The sequence below is a fragment of the Acinonyx jubatus genome, chromosome D1 (assembly GCF_027475565.1).
Source record: "Acinonyx jubatus isolate Ajub_Pintada_27869175 chromosome D1, VMU_Ajub_asm_v1.0, whole genome shotgun sequence".
NCBI classification, from domain to species: domain Eukaryota; kingdom Metazoa; phylum Chordata; class Mammalia; order Carnivora; family Felidae; genus Acinonyx; species Acinonyx jubatus.
Genome location: NC_069390.1, coordinates 104,834,602 through 104,859,395, shown reverse-complemented (window position 1 = coordinate 104,859,395; position 24,794 = coordinate 104,834,602). Strand labels below are relative to the sequence as shown.

Below are 24,794 nucleotides of genomic sequence, written 5' to 3'. Positions count from 1 at the left end.
AACAATGATGTGGGAGCTTCCAGATTGGCCTGGCAGCTGCATTGTTCTCGGAGGGTAAACCAGACGCACTTAAGTCCCAGTCTCTTTTATAGGCTTTTGTTCATACCAAATTATTCTTTGACTGTGCTAGCATTCATGATGGCATGTTAAAAGAGTGCAGCTTAGCAACCAGCTTCTGGTTGCCAGGCAGCCCAGCTTCCAATAGGGTTTTCCTTGTTCGAGATACTTTTGGTGGGAGCTCTGCGAAGGCCACGGTGCAGATTTTTCTTTTAACTGTATCCCTTCATTAGGATTCTGTTGTGATTTGTTACTTGCATTATGGTGTCAGTATATTACAGTAGTTAATAAATCACTGGGTGTAAAGATGTGCTTTCAGAATCCCTTCCTTTAATTCTAAATAATTGGGCGCGTGCATATCCATATTAATAGGAAAAAAATGAAATAGATACGGCTCAGAGCTCTCCTAAAGAGTGTCTCTTTTTATCAGTTGTGCCGCCCCAGGCCAGGAGAACTTGATGTTCCTTTAAGACTAATGAACGCTCTTTTAATAGAACAGCGTTATCTGTCTTCTCGAGGGATAAAACCCGAAGAAACTCCTGTAGAAGTGTGTAGGAGTTCCACACGGAAGAAATGTTAAGTGTGTGGTTATCAAGCTAAAGATTCCATGTTCTGTTCTCTAGTATTTACCATACTTAATAGAATTTATTTCATTATGTGGAAATACTTCACTCTCTAATAAGTTCACCAAGTTTGCATTCAGATGTTTGACTTCTTAGAAGAACACTTAGCATTTTTCTCTTAACATTTATATAATAGCTCCTTTCTAGTGTAAATAAGATGTTGAAGAGCTTTAGAATAAAATGTTTTTTACAATTTTCTTTTTTAGATTACTTAAATAGGTGTTTTATGACAGTCTCAAATTCAGCTACCCCTGCCTTACTAATCTCCCCAGATGGAACACTGGAATTGCCTTAATAAGTAAATTTACAGCCCTTGCACTGAAGCACAAGAACAGATAATTTTATTTTGCTAACCTGTTCCTGGTAGAGAAATAACAATGATTCCCAATGACTTTAAGGAAAACTAGTAACACAGCAAAAGCATTTTAAACAGCAAAGCATTCCTGGGGGTGGCAGGGGAGGGAGTAGCAGAAAGGATGACTTTTTAGCAAAACGTAGATAATGGTGAACTAATTATCTGATATAATACAGAGAGATATTTTCTTCTGTAAAATGCAGGAAATTAAGATAACGGTCAGTGTACTTAACTGTATGCTGCTAATTTTATGAGAACGATTTCATTTCTGCGCTTTCTAGCAATGTGCACAGAATAAAAAAGAGCTCTTTTCCCCTGGAGTGAAGTAGATGGTAGTGTCCTTGACAGTAAGGGTGGCGTATCATTAAGATTTGTATTCGTTACTATGTTCAGCAGTCACAAAATAAAGATTGTTAGGACAAAACTGTTCATCTCCTAAACGGAGTAGGATTCACTCTGTAATTATTTCATTCTTTGTTGGCCGTTGTACAATTGTGCTTTTACAGCACACCCCCTAAATTTTTTTTGAAATGTCTTTAGGTTGTTGTTAAGCTTGATCCAAATTAACGTCAATTTTTCAATTACAGTAAAGTTAATGTTTTCCTTTCTCTCCGTATGGCTTTCTCTTTAATCTTTACAAATGTTGATGAACTCTTTTAGAGAACTTGTACACAACCTATCCTGGTATATCTAAAACATGCTTTTGGGTAATGTTCTAGGTGTCGCTCTGGAAACATTGGCCTTTCTGACAGTGGAAAGGTCTCTTCCGTAATGGTCGAGAAGCATCATGACAGAGTGGGCGAAGCATGGGTTTGGGAGTCGGGCAAAACTGGGTAAAAAAAAATCCAGTTCCACTGGTTATTTTCTTTGTCACCTCAGAGGGATCGCATGGCATTCTAATTCCTAACTTCTTCATCTGAAAAATGGGGCATGATGCCATCTTGGGCAAAGGTGTTCCGTGGGATGAGAAGACGTAGGTAACTGCAAAGTATGTATTCGGTATAGTTTGGTAATAAATAATCTTTCAACTTCTTCACTGAAACAGGAATGAAACTGTACCTAAGAGATTCTAAATATTTTACATTTTTTCTCTAGGAATACGGGGTGCTTTGCATTCAGGAATACAGAAAAAATAGCAAAGTGGAGTCAAGTACACATAACAGCTTCATGGGCTTGAAGGATCATCTGGGGCATGACCTAGGCCACCTTTATGTGGAGAGCACTGACCCACATTTAAGTACATCTGTACCTTGGTCAATGGTGGAAAAGCCAACAATGGATAAAGTTAATTCCGGGAAGGAAGAGAAAGAGGTGTCTGAAGAGAATGTGAGCTCTGGTGACTCTGAAGAAAGCACAAATTCCGATAACGAGTCAGACCAGTCGAGAAGCATTTCAGCAGAGCCATGCTTATTAACCAAGACTCACAGACAACTGTGTAGGTCTCCCTGCTTAGAGCCTCACATACTCAAACGCAGTGACATTTTGCAAGACTTTAAACCTGAGGAGTCCCAGACTACCTCCAAGGAAGTGAAGAAACCCCCCGATGTGGTGCGAGAATACCAAACAAAACTAGAGTTTGCACTGAAGTTAGGCTATTCTGAAGAACAGGTTCAGCTTGTGCTCAATAAACTCGGTACCGATGCTTTAATCAATGACATCTTGGGAGAGCTCGTCAAGCTTGGAAACAAAAGTGAGGCCGAACAGACGGTTAGCGCGGTCAACAGTCTAACGCGGGAAGCGCCTTCCCTGGAGTCTCAGCGGTCGGACTCTCCGATGCAAGAGCTCATGGCGGATGACGGGGAGAACCTGAGACCCGTAGTCATCGATGGCAGCAATGTGGCCATGAGGTAAGTGCCAAAGTCTTCACTGGGTATTACTAAACCATCTTTGAGAGGTGTTCCTAGTGTCGTGACCAATTTCTCTTCTAATAGTCACTGAAGTCAAGGTTATTCTGCATCCCCACATTAGCTTATGTATTTTTTGAAAAATGTTTAATGTTTTTATTTATTTTTGAGAGAGAGACAGAGAGAGCAGGGGAGGGGCAGAGAGTGGGGGACACAGAATCCAAAGCAGGCTCCAGGCTCTGAGCTATCAGCACAGAGACTGATGTGGGGCTCGGAACTTGTGAACCAGGAGATCACGACTTAGGCTAAGGTTGGCTGCTCAAGCGGCTGAGCCACCCAGGTGCCCCTAGCTTACATATTTGGAATCGCATCTCTTTCACTTTTCTTCCACCCAGCTGCCAGGGGGCTCTGCCGGTTCTCCTCCCGTTCATCCTTAGATACAGACCCTCTTTCCCCAGATACATGTCTTTTTGTTCCTCATCCGGCTAAATTACTGCGGCGTAGAAATCCATGCATATTCCTGGTTGAGTGTTGACCATTAGTTTTAAACGAAGAACTTGACTGTGATAATATTCAACAATTTTGGAATCTAGTCAGGTAAACAGTCTATTTCTAGGTAAAGTCAAATAATCCTAGGGGAAAACACCAATTCCTTTAGAAAACTGTTTATATTGATTTGGGAACAAATCAAAGTTAGAGTTTCAAATTTTTTTGTTTCACTTAAGAAATGTAAATTCAAAAATAATTCCTTACAAGCTGGGGATAAAAAAGCGAAAGCGAAACTTCTAACGAAATTCTTTCTATGAATTTTAAGGACTCAAAATTTTAAGTGCATCTAAATTCAATTAGTATAAAGTAAATAACCCCCAATGTTCAGAACACTATGAGGCTTATAAAGATGTGTAAAGGCATTGATTCTTTCAGAGAGCTTAGCATTTCACACATGGTCTCTTAAAAAGTGATCTGAGGATACCACAGAATCGTCACAGAACCTATTAGAAATGCACATACTAGACCAGTGCTGTTCATTGGAAATGCACTGTGAGGCATGTGCATCATTTAAAATTTTCTGGTACCTACATCAAACAGCTAAACAGGTAAAATTAACGTGGATGGTATATTTTATCTAGGCTTATAGACCCCAAATATCCTTTCAACATGTCATTGATAACGTTATTAATCAGGTATTTCGCCTTACTCTTTTGATACTAAGTCGTAAAGTCGGCTATCTTACACTCACAGCACGTCGCCGTTCAGACGAGCCTTACTTCAAGTCCTCAAGGGCCACCTGGAGCTGGTGGCCACCATACTGGGCTATGTAACTCTAGAGACCTGCCAGCTCTCCACGCGGACTGCCCAAGTCCAGACCCAGGTGCAACTCACACATCTCCTTGTGTAACGAGTATGCCAGCTACCAAGAATGTGTACTGACATTTGAGAAGCACTGTTTTTAGCGGGTGAGGGTGAGGACTTACACACAGGGTATGAGAAGGACCAATTTGTAAGCCTCAAGATAACCTTCTCAGGTAGGACCAGCATTATCTTTCTTTCAGTTATAAGCCAATGAGACTTGCAGGATTTGAATTGCTCCTCCCAGGTAAAGCATAATTCAAACCCATGTATACCTGACTTCGAAGTCTGTACTCTTTTTATCGGATAATGAGAGATAAAAGCAAGTTGAAAAGGTTCAAGTCAGACCTTCTAAGGCCTTGAGTGCCAAGCTAGAGAATTTAAACTTGACCCTGATCCAAAGATAATTGAAGATTTTTGAGAAGAGGACTATAAGAGTGCAGTTGTGCCTTAGACTGATAATCTAGCAGTGATGTTTAAAGTGGATCATAGGGACACCTGGGTGGCTCAGTTGGTTAAGCATCCAACTTCAATCACTTCTCAGCCTTTTGGCTAAGGTCAAGTGTAGTGTCCAGCTTCAGCTCAGGTCATGATCTCACGGTTCGTGGGCTCTAGGTCTGTTTCGGACTCTGCGCTGACAACACGGAGCCTGCTTGGGAGTCTCTCCCTCTCCCTCTCCTTCTGTCCTTCCCTGATTCCCACTTTCTCTCAAAATAAATAAACTGGAAAAAAAAGAAAGTGGATTATAGGAGGTAGATCAATTTGGGTGCAAACAACCCTTTCCAATGGAATAAAGAGGGCCTGAAGTGGCATAGAAGTATGAAGTGTACATACGGCCTTGAGAAGTCTTTCAGTAAAATAACCTACTGTTTAATCTTTCCCGAATGAGTTCTTTTTCCTTGTAAAAATCCAGAACTAGCGAACAATTACTTTAGCAGAGTGATCATTTGTAAGGTCTAAACATCATGAAATCTCCAGGGGAGAGCCTAACGAATGAAGGTTCTGGAGGGTCACCTGTAACTATAGCCAGATATGACAATCACCAGGGCAAGTCTTGGGCTCTACGCTTGGAGAATCTGAATGAACGGGGCTGTGGTAGAGCCCACATCATCATATATTTTTGAAGGGTGAAGGTATTTCGGATGTATAGCCAGTGTCAAAAATCACTTAGCATGAAATGTGCATATTTACATATCAGGAAGCAGAAGAAAGTGATAGTTCAGGGAAAGAGTAGTGTGAAAAGCACAAATGTTAGAAAAAAGTAAAATGCTAGAAAAACCAAGGATGTACAAATGCCGTCAAACTCGAAGAAGAGCAGGCTTTAAGGAGAGAGATTAGAGGACACAACAGCCAGGAAGTCACTGTCTTCAGGAATGCCACGTGGCATTAAAGATCGAAGCCCGGTTACAGGGATGCCAAGGAAAGAAGCAATGGGGGTGTCTGGCTGGCTCAGTCAGTAGAGCACGTGACTCTTGGTCTCAGGGTTGTGACTCCAAGCCCAACAGTGGGCATAGAGCCTACTTGAAAAAAGAAAAAGGAAAGAAAGAAAGCAATGACTACAGCTAGATCAGTATTGTAGAAAGTTGACAGAGGAAGTGGAAAAATAGGATGAAGGAATGTTGGGGCAGGATTTTGTTTCGTTTTCAGTTTAAGAATGAACCTAGATAAGGAGGGGGTGGGAAAGAGAGTCTCCACAGGAGACGAAGACAGTAAGACTAGGACGGTTTGGCCTTCAGACCGAACCAACTGCCAATTCTGACGGAGGAAACAAGAAAGGCACAAGTGGAGTATTTGGCGTTAGAGGGGAACGCACTTTTAGAGAGGCGCAAAGGGCATGAGATTTATAAAACCTGGAGCCCGCAGAAATGAATTTCTGAGATGGGTGTCCTTTAGATAAATGATGTCACAGTTGGGTCAGCCTCACATCAACTCATATGACCCAAACCGGCTCCCAATGGAAATGAAAGGTACTTGGATGATGGAAAATTTACGTAAGACTCTAAACTTTACTTCTCCCACATGGTGCAAATTATCCACAGGAAAACTGATTCAAAAATAGATGGCATAATGAAGGCATTTGAACAATCTATTCTTACATAATTATGAAAACAAACGTCTACCCCCACACCCTTTTGGCACCCCCCTGTATCGCTTGCTGTAAAGACGGGACAGTGCAGATTCTCTTCTTGCCGTCATATATTTTAATCTGACACTTAAACGAAAGTGCTTCAGGCATTTCAGGACAGAACAGGTTGACAGGAAATTTTTATTATAGCAGAATTATACTGTCAGTCACAATAAAATGTTGTACCACGTCCATAACTTTGAAAGTGCCAGAACTCATGAAAATTCATAGTAAACTTTCATATTCTGCCATTTATAAGATCTACATAAAGTAAAAAAAGTCATTTAAAAATACATATCTACTTCAGATTCATAATCTTATTTTAACAGAAATGTAGATAGATTTCATCCATGTCATGTCTCATAAAATATAACATGGTTTTACTTTTCAGATTAATTTCCCACTCATGATAAGTTAAGCAAACCTATTATATAATAAATTCATACACAAAATAAGTAAATACAAGCATGAGTTAAGAATAGAGTACTATTTTATTTTCTTTCTGATCTCTGAGGCAGAATGATTCCATATATAAGATGAGTATATTTTAGTTTCATTTAAATGCTAGCTATAGAAGTGATAGAAAATGATTAGATAGAAGTTAAAGGTAGAAAAGCCAGGGCATTTTTATTGAAATTGCCAAAGGAGACTTTTAAAAAAATTAGTTCTCGGGGCGCCTGGGTGGCTCAGTAGGTTGAGCGTCCGACTTCAGCTCAGGTCATGATCTCACGGTTGGGGGGTTCGAGCCCTGCGTCGGGCTCTGTGCTGACAGCTCAGAGCCTGGAGCCTGCTTCGGAATCTGTGTCTCCCTCTTTCTCTGCTCCTCCCCTGCTCACATTCTGTCTCTCTCTCACTCTGTCTCTCAAAAATAAATAAAAATTTAAAAATTTGTTTAAATTAGTTCTTTACATACCACTTTTGTGATTCTGAATTGCTAAAACTTTCCAGCCCCACTTTTCAGAAGTGAAAAAGGGGGAAGTCTTACGGGCTTGTTATTAGACTTAAAGGCAATTAATACCAAGTGCCTGGGATGTAATAGGTGTTCAGTAATTACGCTTACTGCATTAGCTCTAGCTTCTAGATTTCAATCCAGAATATAGTAACTCATGTAATGAATACTTTGTTATCCCAGGGTTTTATTTAAGTGTTTAATAAGCATAGCAATTTAGCAGTCCATTTTGTTCCTATGATTTATAGGAATATTTTAATTTTTGCCTTAATTTTATATCGGTGGTTTTCTGTGATGATTTCTACAGTTTCATAAAGGAGCCTTGGATCTTAGATCTGGGTGCCTTCAAAGTTGCACAGAGACAAGCCACATAACCAAGATAGACCCCAGAGTCCCAGGGTTGCAGGGGTCCTACTGTGTTGCCTTGGAGGGAGCATGCTTCTACTTACCGTTGACCAACATGCTTTATTTTCCTTTATGTTTATTTATTTTGAGAGAGAGAGCGAGAGCACACGTGTGCATGAGCAGGGGAGGGGTAGAGAGAGTGGGAGAGAGTCCCAAGCAGGCTGCATGCTATCAGTGTGAAACCCAGCTCGGGGCTCAAATTCATGAACCGTGAGATCATGACCTGAGCCAAAATCAAGACACTGAACCAACTGAGCCACCCAGGCGCCCCTGATTAATATGCTTTTTAAAATGCGCCACATGGATAGAAGTTCTGGGTAAGTCTGTTGAATAAACAATTCACCAAAAATTGACAGTTACCCAGAACTTACTGTAGCATAATTTGTGATACTATTTCACTGCTAAGTATGGAGGACGTCAGTGTGTTAAAATAGAAAGGTGAACTAAGTTTAGAGAAAGCCCTAAACTTTTGCATATAAAATAGTAAGAATTCAAAACCTGTTGGGTTTCGGAAATACGAAACAGAGTGAAAGTTATACTGAGTGAGGAGCTGGAGTAACAAATCCTGACAAACAGTGCAGTTGAATTCCTTAAAAAAAGAAAATCCCTCTTGAGTAATTTAGCAAATTGGTCATTCAGTCAATAGGCCTCTTTCCTTAATGGGACAGATACTTGATAATGTAGATATTATCATGAAATGATATGCCTCAGAAATAAAGCATGATTAATATTTATCATGTTTCTGAAATTAAATTCTTAGGATACTGTGATTTTCATTTCCTCCAAGTAGCTTTACAACTTTTCAAACCCTGTGATTCCGTTAAACTGAAGGTAGTTCATCAGTGGAGTTGAATTCGTCTCAGTCCACATGTATCCAGTAGTTTAAATTTTTTTTTTTTTTTACATTTATTTATTTTTGAGAAACAGACAAAGCGTGAGCGGGGGAGGGGCAGCGAGACAAGGAGACACAGAATCTGAAGCGCAAGCTCCACGCTTTGAGCAAGCGGTCAGCACAGAGCCCGACGCAAGGCTTGAACCCACGGACTGTGAGATCATGACCTGAGCCGAAGTCGGATGCTAACCCGACTGAGCCATGCAGGCGCCCCTGTGTCCAGTAGTTTAAATTCATATTTTTCCTTAAAGAAATCCAGTGCTCTTTTCTTTTACGTGTGGCTTAAGTTACCAGGTGACTTGTCCAGTCATTAACGAAGTACAGTTCTGAGAGCTGTCATGGATGGGAGTATGATAACTTGGGGTCAGTGCACTTTGATGACTGAGATTCCTTGATTTCCTTTTTCTTTTTAAAAATTTTTTTTTGATTTCCTTTTTCTTGAAGTATAATTCACAGACCATGTTATATTAGTTTCAGATGTACGACATACCGACTTGACAATTCTGTACGTTGCTCAGCTTTCACCAGGATAAGTGTAGTCACTGTGCACCGTTATTACAGTAATATTGACTGTATTCCCTATGGTGTATTTTTCATTTCCATGACTTATTTATTTTATGTCTGTAAGTTTGTACCTCTGAATCCCCCTTATCTGTTTCACCCGTCCACCACCAACTTCCCCAGTGGCAACCACCAGTTTGTTCTCTGTATTTAAGTGTGTTTTTTTTCTTTTGTTTAGTCGTTTGTTTTGTTCTTAGATTCCACATATAAAGGAAACCATAGGGTATGTGTCTTTCTCAGCCTAACTTATGTCACTTAGCCTAATACTCTCTAAGTCCATCCCTGTTGTCACAAATGGCAAGATCTCACTCTTTATGACTAAGTGATATGCTTGTGCATGTGCGTGTGCGTGTGTGTGTGTGTGTAACTATATCTTCTTTATCCATTTAACTCTAGATGAACACTGAGATGGCTTCCTTATCTTGGCTATTGTACATAATGCTGCCATAAACATAGGGGTGTATGTTTCTTTTTGAATTAGTGTTTTCCCTTTCTTTGGGTAAATACCCAGTAGTGCAATTACTGCATCGTGTAGTGTTTCTATTTTTAATTTATTGAGGAACCTCTCTACTCTTTTCCTCGGTGGGTACATCAGTTTGCATTCCCACGAACAGTGCACAAGGGTTCCCTTTTCTCAACATCCTTGCTAGTTTGTTTTTTTGGTGTTGAATTGTATGAATTTGTGAGATATTTTGGATATTAACCCTTATCAGACATATCATTTACAAATATCTTCTCCCATTCAATAGGTTGCCTTTCATTTTGTTCGTTTCTTTTGTGCCAAAACTTACTTGGATGTACTTGCAATAGCTTATTTTTGCTTTTGTTTCCCTTGCCTAAGAAGACGTATCTAGAAAAATGTTTCTACAGCTGACGTCAAAAAACTTACTGCCTTTGTTTCCTTCTAGGAGTTTTATGGTTTCAGGTCTTAAATTTAGGTCCTTAATCCATTTTGAGTTTATTTTTTGTGTAAAGAAAGATTTACTTTGGAAATATTTTATTTAGAAGTACGAATTTTGAAGAAAGTGGTCCAATTTCCTTCTTTTGCATGTAGCCATCCAGTTTTCCCAGCACCATTTATTGAGTGGGCTGTCTTTTCCCCATTGTGTATTCTCTCCTTTGTTATAAATTAACTGGCCATGTAGATGTAGGTGTGTTTCTGGGATCTCTAGCTTATTAAACTGATCTGTTTATGGGCCAGTATTATACTGTTTTGATTCATAGAGCCTTGCAGTATATCTTGAAATCTGGGGTTGTGATATTTCCAGCGGTTCTTCTTTCTCAAGATTGCTTTGGCTACTCAGATTCTTTGGTGGTTCTTTACGAATTTTAGTATTATTCTACTTTTGTGAAAAATGCTACTGGTGTTTGATAGGCCTTGCATGGAATCTGTGGATTGCTTTGGATAGAATGGACATGTTAGCAATATTCTTCAAATCCATGAACTTGGGTGTATCTTTCCATTTGAATCATCCTTAATTTTTTTTTTTTTTAATCAACCTCTTCTAGTTTTGTGAGCATAGGTCTTTCACCTTCTTGGTTAAATTTGTTCCAAGGCATTTTACTCTTTTTGGTGCAGTTGTACATGGAATTGTTTTCTTAAATTCTCTTTCTTCCCCTTTGTTTTTAGTGCATAGAAATGCAACATATTTCTGTGTATTAATTTTGTATCCTGCAACATTACTAAAATTAGCAGTTCTAGTAGTTTTTGGTGCAGTCTTTAGGATTTTCTATGTCGAGTACTAAGTCATCTGCAAAAAGTGATAGTGTTATTTCTTCCTTACCAGTTTGAATGCCTTTTATTTCTTGTATTTGTCTGATTACTGTGTCTAGAACTTTCAGTACCATGTTAAATAAAAGTTGATGAGCGTGGACATCACTCTCTTCTTCCTGATTTTAAAGGAAAAGATTTCAGTTTTTCACCATTGAACATGATGTGAGCTTTGGGTTTGTCATATGCAGCCTTTACTATGTTGAGGTATGTTCCCTCTGTACCCACTTTGTTGAGAATTTTTATCATGAATGGATATTGTATTTTATCAAATTGCTTTTTCTGCATTTATTGAGAATATCGTGATTTTTATTCTTCTTCTTGTTAATATGATAGATCATGCTGATTGATTGCAAATATTGGACCACATTGGCATCCCTGGAATAAACCCCACTTGATTGGGATGAATGATTTTTTTTAACGTATTTGTTAATTCGGTTTGATTATGTTTTGTTGACAATTTTTGCATCTGTGTTCGCGAGACGTATTGGCTTATAGTTTTCTTATTTTGTAGAGTCTTTGTCTGGTTTTGGTATCGGGGTAATACTGGCTTCATAGAACAAATTTGGAAGTTTACCTTCCTCTTCTGTTTTTTTGGAATAGTTGAAAAGAGTAAGTATTGACTCTTCTTTAATGTTTAGTAAAATTCACCTGTGAAACTATCTGGTCCTAGACATTTGTTTGTTGGGAGTTTTTTGATTACTGATTCAATTTCATTAATAGTAATCAGTCTGTTCATTGTTTCTTTTCCTTCCTGATTCAGTCTTGGAAGATTGTATGTTTCCAGGAATTTATCCATTTTTCTTGGTTATCCAATTTGTCGGTGTGTAATATTTTATGATATTTTTTTATAAACCTTTCTATTTCTGTGGTGTTCATTGTTCCTTCTTTTCATTTCTCATTTTATTTATTTATGTCCTCTTTTTTTCTTGATCAGTGTCCCTAAAGATTTATCAGTTTTGTTTATCTTGTCAAAGAACTATCTCTTAGTTCCATTGATTTTTCTCTCGTTTTTTTGGTCTCTATTTCATTTATATCTGCTATAATCTTCCTTCTTCCTTTTCTTCTTCTAGCTGCGGGTTTCATTCTTCTTTTTCTAGTTTTTTAGGTGTAAAGTTAGGTTATTTGATATTTTTCTTGTTTCTTGATAGAGGCCTGTACCATTACAAACTTGCCTCTTAAAACTGCTGTTGCTGTGTCCCAAAGATTTTGGACCGTTTGTCTTCATTTTTATTTGTTTCCATGTATTTTTTAATTTCCTCTTTGATATTTCAGTTGACCCATTCATTGTTTAGTAGCACGTTTTTTAGTCTCCATGCATTCTTGTTCTTTCCAGATTTTTTCTATAATGGATTTCTAGTTTTATGCAGTTGTGGTCAAAAAAGATGCTTGATATGATTTCAGTCTCAGATTTATTGAAACTTGCTTTGTGGCCTATCATGGTATCTGTTCTGGACAGTGTTACATGTACACTTTTAAAAATTGTGTATTCTGCTCTTTTGGGAGGAAATGTTTTCTGTCTGTTAGGTCCATCTGGTCTGATGTGTCATTCAAAGTCACTACTTCCTTGTTGATTTTCTGTCTGGGTAATTTGTCCATTCATGTAAGTGGAGTGTTAAAGTCTGTTATTAGTGTATTACTGTCATTTTCTCCCTTTATGTCTGTTAATATTTGCTTTATGTATTTAGGTTCTCCTATGTTGAGAACATAGATATTTATAATTGTTATATCCTCTTATTGGGTTGATCCCTTTATCATTATGTAGTGTCCTTTGTCTCTTGCTACAGTCTTTGTTTTAAAGTCTTATTGTGTCTGATGGAAGTATTGCTACCCCTGCTGTTTTGGGGGCTCCCATTTGCATGGTATGTTTTTCTACCCCTTCACTTTCAGTTTGTATGTGTCTCTAGGTCTAAAGTGAGTCTCTTATAGGCGGCTTAGAGAATGGTCTTGTTTATCATTCGGTCACCCTATGTCTTTTGATTGGAGCATTTGGTCCATTTATATTTAAAGTAATTATTGACAGCTGTGTACTTATTGCCATCTTCGTTGTTGTTTTCTGGGTGTTTTGGTTTTTTGTTTTTTGTTTGTTGGTTTGTTTGTTTTAGTTCTTCTCTGTTCTTTTTCTCTCTTCCCTTGTGGTTTGATAGCTTTCTTTAGTGTGCTTAGATTCCTTTCTCTTTATTATTTGCATATCTCTTATACATTTTTGATTTGTGGTTATCATTGGGTTGATATATAACATCTTACGTGTATAACAGACTATGTAAATTGATGGTTACTTCAGTTGGAACATATTTTAAAAGCCCTAAAATTTTATTCCCCCCGCCATGTTTTATATATAGACTTCATATTTTCCAACTTTTTTTGTATATCCCTTGACTAATTGATGTGGGTATAAGTGATTTTACTGTACTTTATATTTGCTTTTACCTGTGAAGTTTCCTTCCATAATTTTCTTCTGGTTATGGCTTTTTCTTTTCACTTTTAAAGGATTCCCTCTAATATTTCCTGTAAGGCTGGTTCAGTGGTCATGGTCTTTCATTTTTGTTTATCTGGGCAACTGTTTCTCTTCTTACTCTGGATGATCTTGCCGGGTAGAGTATTCATGGTTGTGGCGGTTTTTTTCTTTCTTTCAGCACTTTGAAACATACCATGCCACTCCTGCCGAATTTTATCCAAAACTTCATCTCGCCTGTAAAGTTTCTGCCCCCAAATCAGCAGACAGCCATAAGGGATTTCCCTTGTATGTAGCTATTTTCTTTCTTCTTGCTGCTTTTTAAATTCCTCTTTAACACTACTTTTTGCCATTTTAATTATTGTGGGTCTTGGTAAGGACCTTCTTGGGGGCCATTTCTGCTTCCTGACCTGGATATCTGTTTCCTTCCCCAGATTAGGGAAGTTTTCAGCTGTGATTTCTTCTTAGAAACTTTCTGCCTTCTGCTCTCTCTCTTCTCCTTCTGGGACTCCTCTAATGTGAATGATATTACTCTTGATGATGTTGTTGAATTCCCTTAACCTACTCTCATTTTTTTATTATTTATTTTTCTTTCTTTCTTTCTTTCTTTCTTTCTTTCTTTCTTTCTTTCTTTCTTTCTTTCTTTCTTTCTTTCTTTCTTTCTTTTTTGCTCTTCAGCTTGGTTGCTGTCCATTATCCTGTCTTTCAGATCACTGATCTGTTCTTCAGTGTCCTCACATCTGCTATTTATTTTCTGTAGTGTGTGTTTTTCTTAGTTCTGTTATTGAATTCTTCAGTTCTGACAGGTTCCTGTTTCATATTTTCTATCTCTATTTCTATCCCTATCTCTATTTCTATAAGTTCTCACAGATCATCCACTCTTTTCTCAAGTTAGTACCATTACTTTGAATTCTTTCTTAGGCATATTGCTTATCTCCATTTCATTTTGCTCTTTTACTGTCTTGTTACTTGTCTTGTTCTTTAGCAGATATTTCTCTGTCTCCTCATTCTGTCGGACTCCGTATTTGTTTTCCTGTGTTAGGTAGGTTCTCTGGGTCTTCTCGTCTTGCAGTGGTCTCGTGTAGAAGAGGTTCTGTGTCCTGTGTTCCCCGTGTGGACTGCATGTTCCTTGCTGTCGTGGCTCATCTGGATTGCTTTCGACCCAGCCAGCGGCATTGACCCGCTTTGTCTAGTTTGGGCATACTGGGCAGGGTTTGGTCCCCATGCTGTTGAGAGGCCTGAGGCCACTGCCGTGGTTGCTTGGTGGGCAAGCCAGCGGTCAGACCCGGTATCTGCAGTTAGCTTCTCTGCCACAGCCACAGGGCGTGCTCCCTGTGTGACAGAGGGGCTCTTGTTGGTGAGCAGAGCTGGCGATCAGACAAGGCGCGTGCCGTTGGCCTCTCTGCCACATCTACAGGTGCACTGAAGAGCAGGGCTTACCCCCCATGCCGCCAGCTAAGAGGCTGGCCTGCTGGAGCTGTGGGCGCACCGGCGTGTGGGGTTACCTCCCTCCCGGGGACAGGAGTCACTTTGCAGTGGTGCCGGGCCCTCTGGGATTGCCTGCAGGGTGTGGTGGGACACAAGCTGCTTTGGAGGCCTGCCCGCCAGGGTGGGTGGATGAGACGGTGCAGGTCCGCAGGGGATGCCGGGGCAGGGTTTGTGGTGGTAGCGAGGTGGGTGTAGAGTGGCTAGGGCTGGCTCCTGCAAGCCTCTGGCCGTCTGGACTGGGCATCAGAAATGGCACCTGTCAGCACGTTGGCCCCCAGGGAAATCCACAGTTCTCTCCCCCTCCATCACACGTTCTCAGATTAGCCAGTAAATCTCTTACGTGTATACCATAGGCGCTTTTCAAACTGCTGCTACCGTGCTGTGCCTGGGGTGGGGGGGTGATTTTGCTCCTCTGGCTCTTGATGGGCAGGGACTCGCTTTCCTCTTGCCCTCTGGCTCTACTGGCATTAAGCCCACTGATGTTTGTGGTTCCCCGAGTTGAGCCCTGCTGATTTTTAAAGCTCCTGAAGTTAAGCCCCACTGGTTTTCAAAGCCAGATGTGGGTGGCCTCCTCTTCCCAGGACAGGTCCCCTGGGGCCATGGGCACCTGGCATGGGGCCACACCGTCGTCTTCTCCCCGCTTACGATTCCCTCCCACTTGTGGGTGTTCCCACCAGAGGTTAGGTTCCCAGCCGGGGCTCCACCCCTCCCACCCTTTTCAATGTAGCCCCCTTCCTATGACTACTGGTAAAAGGTCTGTTCTGCCAGTCTGGGGGTCATTTTCAGAATTAGTTATATGGGTGTAGCCGTTGGTGTATCCATGGGACAAGGTGAGCTCAGGGTCCTCCGAACCGTCTTCCCGACCCTAAGAGGGAGAGAGAGAGAGAGAGAGGAGAAGGAGAGGGACAGCGAGCGAGAGAGGGGAGAGAGATTCCCCCCCCCCCCCGCCCGCTCTCGCTCTCCCCACCCCCCCAGTCCTTGAGTTCTTCAGCAGGCTTCCGTGACCTGGTCACCTGATGACTTCGTTAAAATTAACTGTATCTCCACATTTTGCTTTAGTTTCTATCCGTGATGTGAGTAGTGAACAACAAGAAAAAAAACCAGAGCGTCATCAGCCCCCCCCATGATGATGTAGTACAGATTCTCCTGTTGAATGGAATGAAAACGAGGCACACCAGCCTTTTCTTTCTGATATGAACGAATTATTGAAAATCCTCCCTGTCCATTCCCCCGCATCATGGCAAGTCCTCTATCTTGGTCAGGGAACCAGTATTTCTGGGTTTAGGTCAAATCTCCTGACTGGTAGGTAGCCTTTACTGGTGTATTTTTGTGCAGAGTATTAAGATAAATATTTTCTTTGCTGCTAATCTCAGGTAGACCACTTTTGGCCAGTAGGGTCCATGCTTGTATTGCCTCACTGATAATGATAAGGAGCCACCAAAAAAAATTACATAAGGGAAGAGTGGTATATGAAATTTGCCTTGAACAAGTTCACTCTGTAGAGAAGTTTAGAGAAGGATTTCAGCACTGAGACTGCAGAGAAGGGGACAGAATTATATTTGAAAATATATGCAAAGGTTAAATGATGGACAACTGGAAAAAAGGATGAACTAAGTATATTCATTGCTCTCGTACACTAATCAAAGGGCAGAGAATGGAGACGTTAACCATTTCTGCCTCCACCCCCAAATAAGGCTTGTGATCGGAACCAGCTGGTGTTAGTTAACAGGGATGTAGACAGGCTCTCCAGGTGAAACACTGAAGTCGTTTCCTTAAAGAGTGAACGGAAATCAGATACAGATTTGAGAGTCAGAGTGTGAGCAGAGAATATGTGTAAGTTGTGATAACTTTTCTTTACATCAAGACTAATGGGGTAAACCCAGATATTTATAACCTACAAGCAGAGTTTAGTATTCTTGATAAATGTGATTTAGCTTCTGATCTTTTCAAACCACAAAGGCTTTCACGTATCTAATCTGGTTTGTGAGGTTTTGTGAACTTGAGAACTGGTTTCAGTTGTCAGTTTGAATACTGAAGGTCATTTTACCCAGGCTCTAAAATTTGCCTCCACTTATCTGGTGGATTCCTTGTCCTTGGGCCTGTTTGCTATTGAAGTACATCCCCCAATTAATAAAGTAAAATCCTCCTGGACACCTAGTGCAGGTGTTCAGTTTGCACTAACAGAGAGACTGCGAAATGCCAGGGTTCATTTGTATTTGGTTTTGGTTCTCAACACAAATCAAAATTCTTTGCAACGGACCTGTGTGGCTTTGAGCACTTGTAAGGTACCTAGTCCAAATTGAGATATTCTGTAAACATACAATACATACCACATTTTGGAAAAGTATGCGAAATTTATTAACTTCTGTGTTGGTTATGTTAAAATGATCATTTTTGATAAGTCGAGTTAAATATTGCTCAAATTGTCTCAGCCGCCTTCTCCTTTTAAAATGTGCTATATCATGCCTTTTAAAATGATGTATATGGCTCACATTGTATCTCTACTAGATAGCCTCTCAGCGGAATGCTTTTTATGCCCCAGCTTAATCGGGGCTTACCTTTAATTAAAGGACAGCTTAATTTCCCCCTAAGTGAGTATCCTGGGTATTACTTACAGGCTAGCTGGCCGTGTCCCATTTCTCTTACTGTTGTAAAGAACATCCTTAGAGACTACAAAAAGAATCGAAGAATCATGACTAGTTTTCTGTTTTTAATTCTATCAGTGTGGAATACGACAGAGACAAGTACTAGTTATATTCCACTGCATCTCTTTATAATCTTAAATCCACAGATGTGGTGGTCATCAGTCATGAGTTTTAATAGGCCAGTGGTCCATAAACTTTCCTGTTATCTCAGATGTGTTTAAACCGTAACCTAGCAATCAGCAACCTTAGTAATCCTGTTACCTGTGAATGAAGTTAATTAAAGATCACCTAAGCAGTGTTCCCAATGATAAGACATGGGAAATGTTACCCAATTATATGAAAAAGGAAAAAGTGATTAGGGTCTATGTTCCCTACTTTTGCTGAAATTGAAGACCTCTTTACATGTACTTAATAGATACGTTCTCTTCAGCACTTGGATCGAGATTAACTAGGTGTGCTTCCTGTTACTAATTTTGGCTTCAAATAATGGACCTCATAAAGTCAACAGAGTCTTTCTCCTTCCCTTTTTCCTTACACTTCTCCATTCTCAAAACTCTCTTGGCCCCCCTGCCGTTAAATCTGTAACCAAGTGGAGGGTAATGATAAACTGTTTTACATTTCATATATTTCATCGTAATTTGGGCGTTGAATATTTTCCTTATTCCATCAGTGATTTTTCAGACTTGTATTTTCTTAAAAGCAGTATAACCCTGCAAATGTTGCTGGAAGCCCATTTTCTTTTTCTTTTTTTTTTTTTTAATTTTTTTGTTTAACGTTTATTTATTTTTGAGACAGAGAGAGACAGAGCATGAATGGGGGAGGGTCAGAGAGAGAGGGAGACACAGAATCTGAAACAGGCTCCAGGCTCTGAGCAGTCAGCACGGAGCCCGATGCGGGGCTCGAACTCACGGACCGCGAGATCATGACCTGAGCCGAAGTCGGACGCTCAACTGACTGAGCCACCCAGGCGCCCCAGGAAGCCCATTTTCAAAACCGACAAAATCAGAGTTCTGTTTGAATTGAGTGGTATAGGCAGAGCTTTGTTTCCCACTTAAAAATCCTCTTCCCTGCTGCCTCGAAAGGTCTCTGAGCCACAGTGTGGAAGTTGGGCATTCAGTCTGGTGAACACCGATTAAGTACTCTCTAACAAGGGAGAGATGGTTAGAGATTACTAACAATCTCTAACAATGTAGTTTCCGGTGGTACGTGCAGTATCCTCAAGACCAGGTTTAGCTTCCAAGTGATCTTGGCCTATTGGAAAAAAGATGAGAGATCATAAACTTGAGCAGCTGTACGAGTGCCAAAATTGGCATCGGTCAGTCAGTCGTATGATCTTTCAGGATAAAAGAAAATTTTGGATTCCTGGGAGGCAGCACCTGGAATTAATTAGACATTCTCATACAACATAAAATTTAATTAGACTCCAGAGTGATAGAAAGCAAAACTTTCTCTTCTTTCCATATTCAAGGTTCTATCCAGCTCCACTCTTCTGCCTGCTTAAGGAACATAGGATAGACGTGAGACATTCTTTTCCATAATCAGAAAACGATGAAAAACATACGCTAGTGAAGAAGGTCTTAAAGCCATTTTTTAAAGAGTTCTTTAAAATTAAAATCTGTTTTCATATGTCCAGTATGGCCTATGTATGATCAGGGCCTAAAAATTGAGAAAAAAAAATCAAGTAGTCAAATATTTGAAGAGCCCCTGACTATATTGATAATTTAGTGCTCGATATTTTTATTAGTTTTATCATATTAGTTATTCTGTCATTAACATCCTGTGCACCCTGACTTCTTGCCACATAACTAAGTCTAAACTCCAAGGACTTAGTACAAAAGATTCAAATATGGTTTTCTAGTTTAAAGGGATACCTTTGGCTCTTACATATTTCACTGTAGGCACTTGACTGACAAACCCTGCTAACTTGTATCCTTGCAGGTAGCTTGATATAATGACCCATTAAAGCCGTAGGAGTTTTATAACCTTCCCTGGACCTTCCAGTGGAGGGGAGCGCATACTTCTAGGTCATATATTATACTCAAATAAAAAATGATATACAGAAGATTATAAAAAAAGGCAAGTGTCCTTTTTTTCAGTCCTCTGATTGATGAGCTTGATTACTTTTTGGTTTCTTTTGAAAACTCAGTGTGGTGATCTCTGTACATCAAATACATTTCCCTCACAATCACAATTTACTGTGTTACTGGTGAGATTATTTTATCAGTTGCATTTTCATTCCAAAGTAAGTGTTTTCCATTTTCTACAAATTAGGACTACAGGGACACGAGAGAGTAGCGGCACTGGTTTGTCACCACCAGTGAGGTGACGAGGGCTGTCTATGCGCCTGGCGCCCTCCTGGGTGCCTTACGGACGCCGCCTCGTTCGTCTCCCACCCGCAGGGTACACAGGTTGACTTCCGTTTTAAACATTAGAAAATTGAGGTTCAGAGTGACTCACTGCGGTCACACAGAAAAGTGGTAAAGATACCTGATCACTTGTCTCATCCCAAAGGTCGGTCATTTTCACCATATTGGCCCACTCCCTAAGAGCCATCCCTGTTGAGCAGTCCTGGTATTATAACTGCTGTTGTTTCTGTTACAATAATTAGCTGTACTACTTTATTACTAGTATGACCTTCTAGGTATTATTCTTATAATTAGATCAGTTATGGAAAGACTTGTTTAAGCAGGAGGAGCTTTCCTTTGATCCTGTAAGTCCTATGCTTGCTACATCAATACCAAAACAAGAGAATAAAAATCACTTATTTTTTTTATTGAAATATAGTTGCCATATGCCGTATTTGTTTCGGGTGTACAACATAGTGACCCCACAATTCTATACATTAGAAAAGGCTCCCCACATTCAGTGTACTTATCATCTGTCACCATACAGAGTTACTGAGATATTATCAACTCTATTGCCTGTGGTGTACTTTTTTCCCTGTGACTTATTTTATAGCTGGAAGTGTGTCTGTCTCGGTCCCCTTCACCTCTTTTGCCTTTTCCTGTAAATCTCTTCCCTCCGGTGATGGCCAGTGTGTTCTTTGAGCACAAAGAACGTGTCTGTCTGACTTATTTCACTTAGCATAATACCTTCTAGGTCCATCCGTGTTTTCATGAATGGCAAGGTCTTACACGTTTTAAGGCTGAGGAGTGTTCCATTGGATTATCTACCCCACATCTTCTTTATCCATTCTTCTGATGGACATTTAGGTTGCTTCCCTATTGTAAATAGTGCTGCAATAAACATAGGGGTTCACCTATCTTTTCGCATTGGTGTTTTCTTTTTCTTTGAGTAAATACCCAGGAGTGGAATCAGTAGACTGTATAGTACTTCTTTTGTAATTTTTTGAGGAACGTCTATACTGTTACCCATAGTGGCCAGATTATGGCAATTTATAATTCCACCAACAGTGCTCGAGGGTTCTCTGTTCTCTGCTTCCTCACTAACACTTGTTCTTTCTTGCATTTTTGATACTAACATTTTTGAAACTAGCCATTGTGACCGGCTTGCGGTAATCCCTGATTGTGGTTTTGATTTCCCTGAGGGTTAGTGATGTGTTCAGCATCTTTTAATGTATCTCTTGGCCATCTTCATGTCTTATTTGGAAAAATGTCTGCTTAGCTCCTCTGCCAATTTTTTTAATTGGATTATTTGTAGAGTTTTTGTTTTTGAGTTGTACAAATTCTTTATATATTTTAGATAGATATAAGATATATTCTTGTACACATAACTTCTCCCATTAGGTAGGTCGCCTTTTTATCTTGTTGATGGTTTCCTTCTCTTTGAAAAGGATTTTTTTTAATGTTTATTTTTGAGAGAGAGAGAGAGAGAGAGCACGAGTGGGAGAGAGACAGAGAGCGAGGGAGACAGAGAATCCGAAGCAGGATCCAGGCTCTGAGCTGTCAGCACAGAGCCCGACACGGGGCTCGAACCCACAAGCTGCGAGATCATGACCTGAGCCAAAATCAGATGCTTAACCGACTGACTCACCCAGGCACCCCCTGCAAAAGGTTTTTAGTTTGATGTAGTCCCAGCTTTTTATTTTGGGTTTGTTTCCCTTGCCTTGGAGACAAATCCAGAAAAATACTGCTGAGGCCGATATCCAAGAGATTACTGCCTATGTTTTCTTCTAGTAGTTTTATGATTTGGGGATTTAAATTTAGGTCTTTAATCCATTTTGAATTTATTTTTGTGTACGGTGTTAGAAAGTGGTCCAGTTTTACCCAGCACCATTTACTGAAAAGTCTGTCTTTTCCTCCTTGTATATTCTTGCCCCCTTTGTTGTAGATCAATTGACCGTAGAAATGTGGGTTTGTTTCTGGGCTCTGAACTTCGTTCCAGTGATCTATGTGTCTTTTTTTGTGGCACTACCATGCTATTTTGAGTACTATCGCTTTGTAATACATCTTCAAATCTGGCATTGGGACACCTGCAGCTTTGCTGTTCTTTCTCAACATTGCTTCAGTTATTCGGGGTCATTTATAGTTGTAGACATTTATAGTTGTAGACAAATTTGAGGATTATTTTTCTAGTTCTATAAAAAAAATACTGTTGGTATTTTGATAGGGATTGCATTGAACCTGAAGACTGCTTTGGGTAATATAGACATGTTAACAATATTTATTCCTTTATCCGTGTCTCACAGTTTTCAGAGTACAGATATTCTATCTCTGTGATTAAATTTCTCCCTAGGTATTGGGGCACCTGGGTGGCTCAGTTGGTTAAGCTTCCAACTCTTGATTTCAGCTCAGATCATGATCTCACGGTTTGTGGGTTCAAGCCCCGCATCGGGCTCTGTGCTGACAGCGCGGAGCCTGCTTTGGATTCTCTTTCCCCCTCTTTGTCAAAAATAAACATGTAAAAGATTTCTTCTTAAGTATTTAATTCCTTTTGAGGCAGTTGTAAATGGGATTGTTTTTTTGTTCTTTATTTATTTTTGAGAGAGACCTTGAGACAGAGTGCAAGTGGGGGAGAAACAGAGAGGGAGGGAGGCATAGAATCGGAAGCGGGATCCAGGCTTTGAGCTGTCAGCACAGAGCTCAACGCAGGGTTCGAACTCACAAACCGTGAGGTCATGACCTGAGCCAGAGTTGGACACTCAACCGACTGAGCCCCCCAGGAGCCCCAAGTGGGACTGTTTTCTTAATTTCTCTTTCTGCTAGCTTGTTATTAATGTATAGAAATGCAGCTATTTTATATCATGCTACTTTACTGAACTCATTTATTAGCCTGATGGGTTTTTGATGAAGTCTTTAGGATTTTCTGTATGTAATATCTTATCATCTATAAATAGTGACTGTTACTTCTTCCTTACCAATTTGGATGTTTTTTGTTTTTGTTTTCTTTTGTTTTTGTTTTTTTGTTTTTGATTTTTTTGTTTTTGTCTAATTGCTTTAGCTAGGACTCCTAACACTATGTTGAATTAAAGTGGTGAGGGAGTGGACATCCTTGCCTTATTCCTGATCTTAGAGGGAACGTTTTTTGTTTTTTTTCTTTACCATTGAGTATGATGTTAGCTGTGGGTCTGTCACAGATGGCCTTTATTATATTGAGGTATGTTCCCTCTGCACCCGCTTTGTTAAGAGTTATGAACAGATGTGTATTTTGCCAAACGCTTTTTCTACATCTATTGAGATGATTGTGTGGTTTTTTTATCCTTCGTTTTGCTAATGGGGCAAATCATCCAGCCTTGCATCCCTGGAATAAATTGAGGTGAATGATCCTTTTAATGTATTATTGAATTGTTTGTTGATAATTAATTGAGGATTTTTGCATCTCTGTTCCGCAAGGATATTGTTCTGTAATTGTCTTTTTTTTTCTTTTTTCTTTTTTTTCTTTTTGTCTTTTTCTTTTTTCTTTTTTCTGGCTTTGGCATCAGGGTCATGCTGGCCTTGGTAGAATAAATTATGCTAGCTTGTTTAAAACAATATTATTGTTTCAGTAACTGGGAATGATAAGGGATCGGGTCGCAGTTGTCCCGGTGGGATTCAGGAGCCCACTGTTTGTCAGGTGACTCTGTCTTTCCCATGATCCTTTGGTTCTGCTTTCTCCCGTGTAACCGTCATTCTGAGACTCTTTCTGTAACAGCCCCACAAGCTACTTGTCCTTTCTTCTTCCTTAAAAGAAGAAATAGGTGATGGTCTTTTCCTCAGAGCTCCAGAGAAAGTAGTGAAAATTCTCACTGGCCTAACTTGTGTCCTGGGTCTATTCCTAAATCCGTCAGTGTGACAGCAAACACTGGTCCTCAACTTAGGGAGCTTCTGTCTTGGGCCTTCGTCCCGGGTAGGGAGAGGGAGAGAAGGGTGCAGGAATTGGGTCAGGTAAGAGTGGCTAGAAGCCCATCCTTAAATGAAAAGACCATTAGCCAGTCAGGAATAACAAGCCAACACCTGGATGTACCTCATTTACTGGGTATTAAAAATAGCGAAACTGTATCTTACTAACAATTTTACTTGATGTTTAATGTGAATGAAAAACAGGTTTTCTCAGCTCTCTTGTTTCAGTAGTACTGTGGTATTTAACAATTAGTGAGACCATATACAAATGTGAAACAAATGGGGGTGGGGGGTGAAAGCAGATGTGCTTGTCTTGTTCTGACCTTAGAGGAAAAGCTTTTAGCTTTTCACCATTGAGTATGATGTTAGCTGTGGGTTTGCCATATGTGGCCTTTACTACATTGAGGTATGTTCCCACTATACCCATTTTATTGAGAGTTTTTATCACAAACGGGGATACTGAGTTTTGGCAAATGCTTTTTCTGCCTCTGTTGAGATGATCATGTGGTTTGTCTTCCTCTTTTTGTTAATGTGGTGTGTGACACTGATGGGTTTGTGGGTATTGAACCATCCTTGCATCCGTAGAATAATTCCCACTCGATCATGATAGATGATCCTTTTAACTTAGATTTGAATTCTCTTTATATTTGGATGATGATTTTTACATGTATTTTCATTAGGGATACTGGTCTATTTTTTTTTTCTTTTGCAGTGTCCTGATCTAGTTTAAGATTAGGGTAATGCTGACCTCATAGAATGTATTTGGAAGCATTCCTTATCAGTTTCTTGTAAGAGGGATTTACTGTTCTTTATGTGTTTGTTAGCATTTATCTGTGAAGCCATATGTTCCTGGACTTTTGGTTTTTGACGGTTTTTTGATCACTAAGTTTCATTACAGTAATCAGTGTGTTCAGATTTTATGTGTCTTCCTGATTCAGTCTTAGAAGATTGTATGTTTCTAAGAATTGATCCGTTTTTTCTAGGTTACCCATTTTC

At 39.8% G+C, this 24,794-nt stretch overlaps 1 protein-coding gene across 5 annotated transcripts in view; it reads left to right on the top strand.

The window, feature by feature from the left end:
• ZC3H12C (zinc finger CCCH-type containing 12C) overlaps positions 1-24,794 on the top strand; it is an 83,972-nt gene that overhangs the window by 36,900 nt on the left and 22,278 nt on the right. For all 5 annotated transcript variants that reach the window (XM_053204133.1, XM_027036458.2, XM_027036455.2 and 2 more), the window contains one exon: positions 2,131-2,882. In XM_053204133.1, coding sequence (XP_053060108.1) covers positions 2,203-2,882 — 680 coding nt within the window. In that variant the 5' untranslated portion in view covers positions 2,131-2,202. The remainder of the gene's footprint in view (positions 1-2,130; positions 2,883-24,794) is intronic.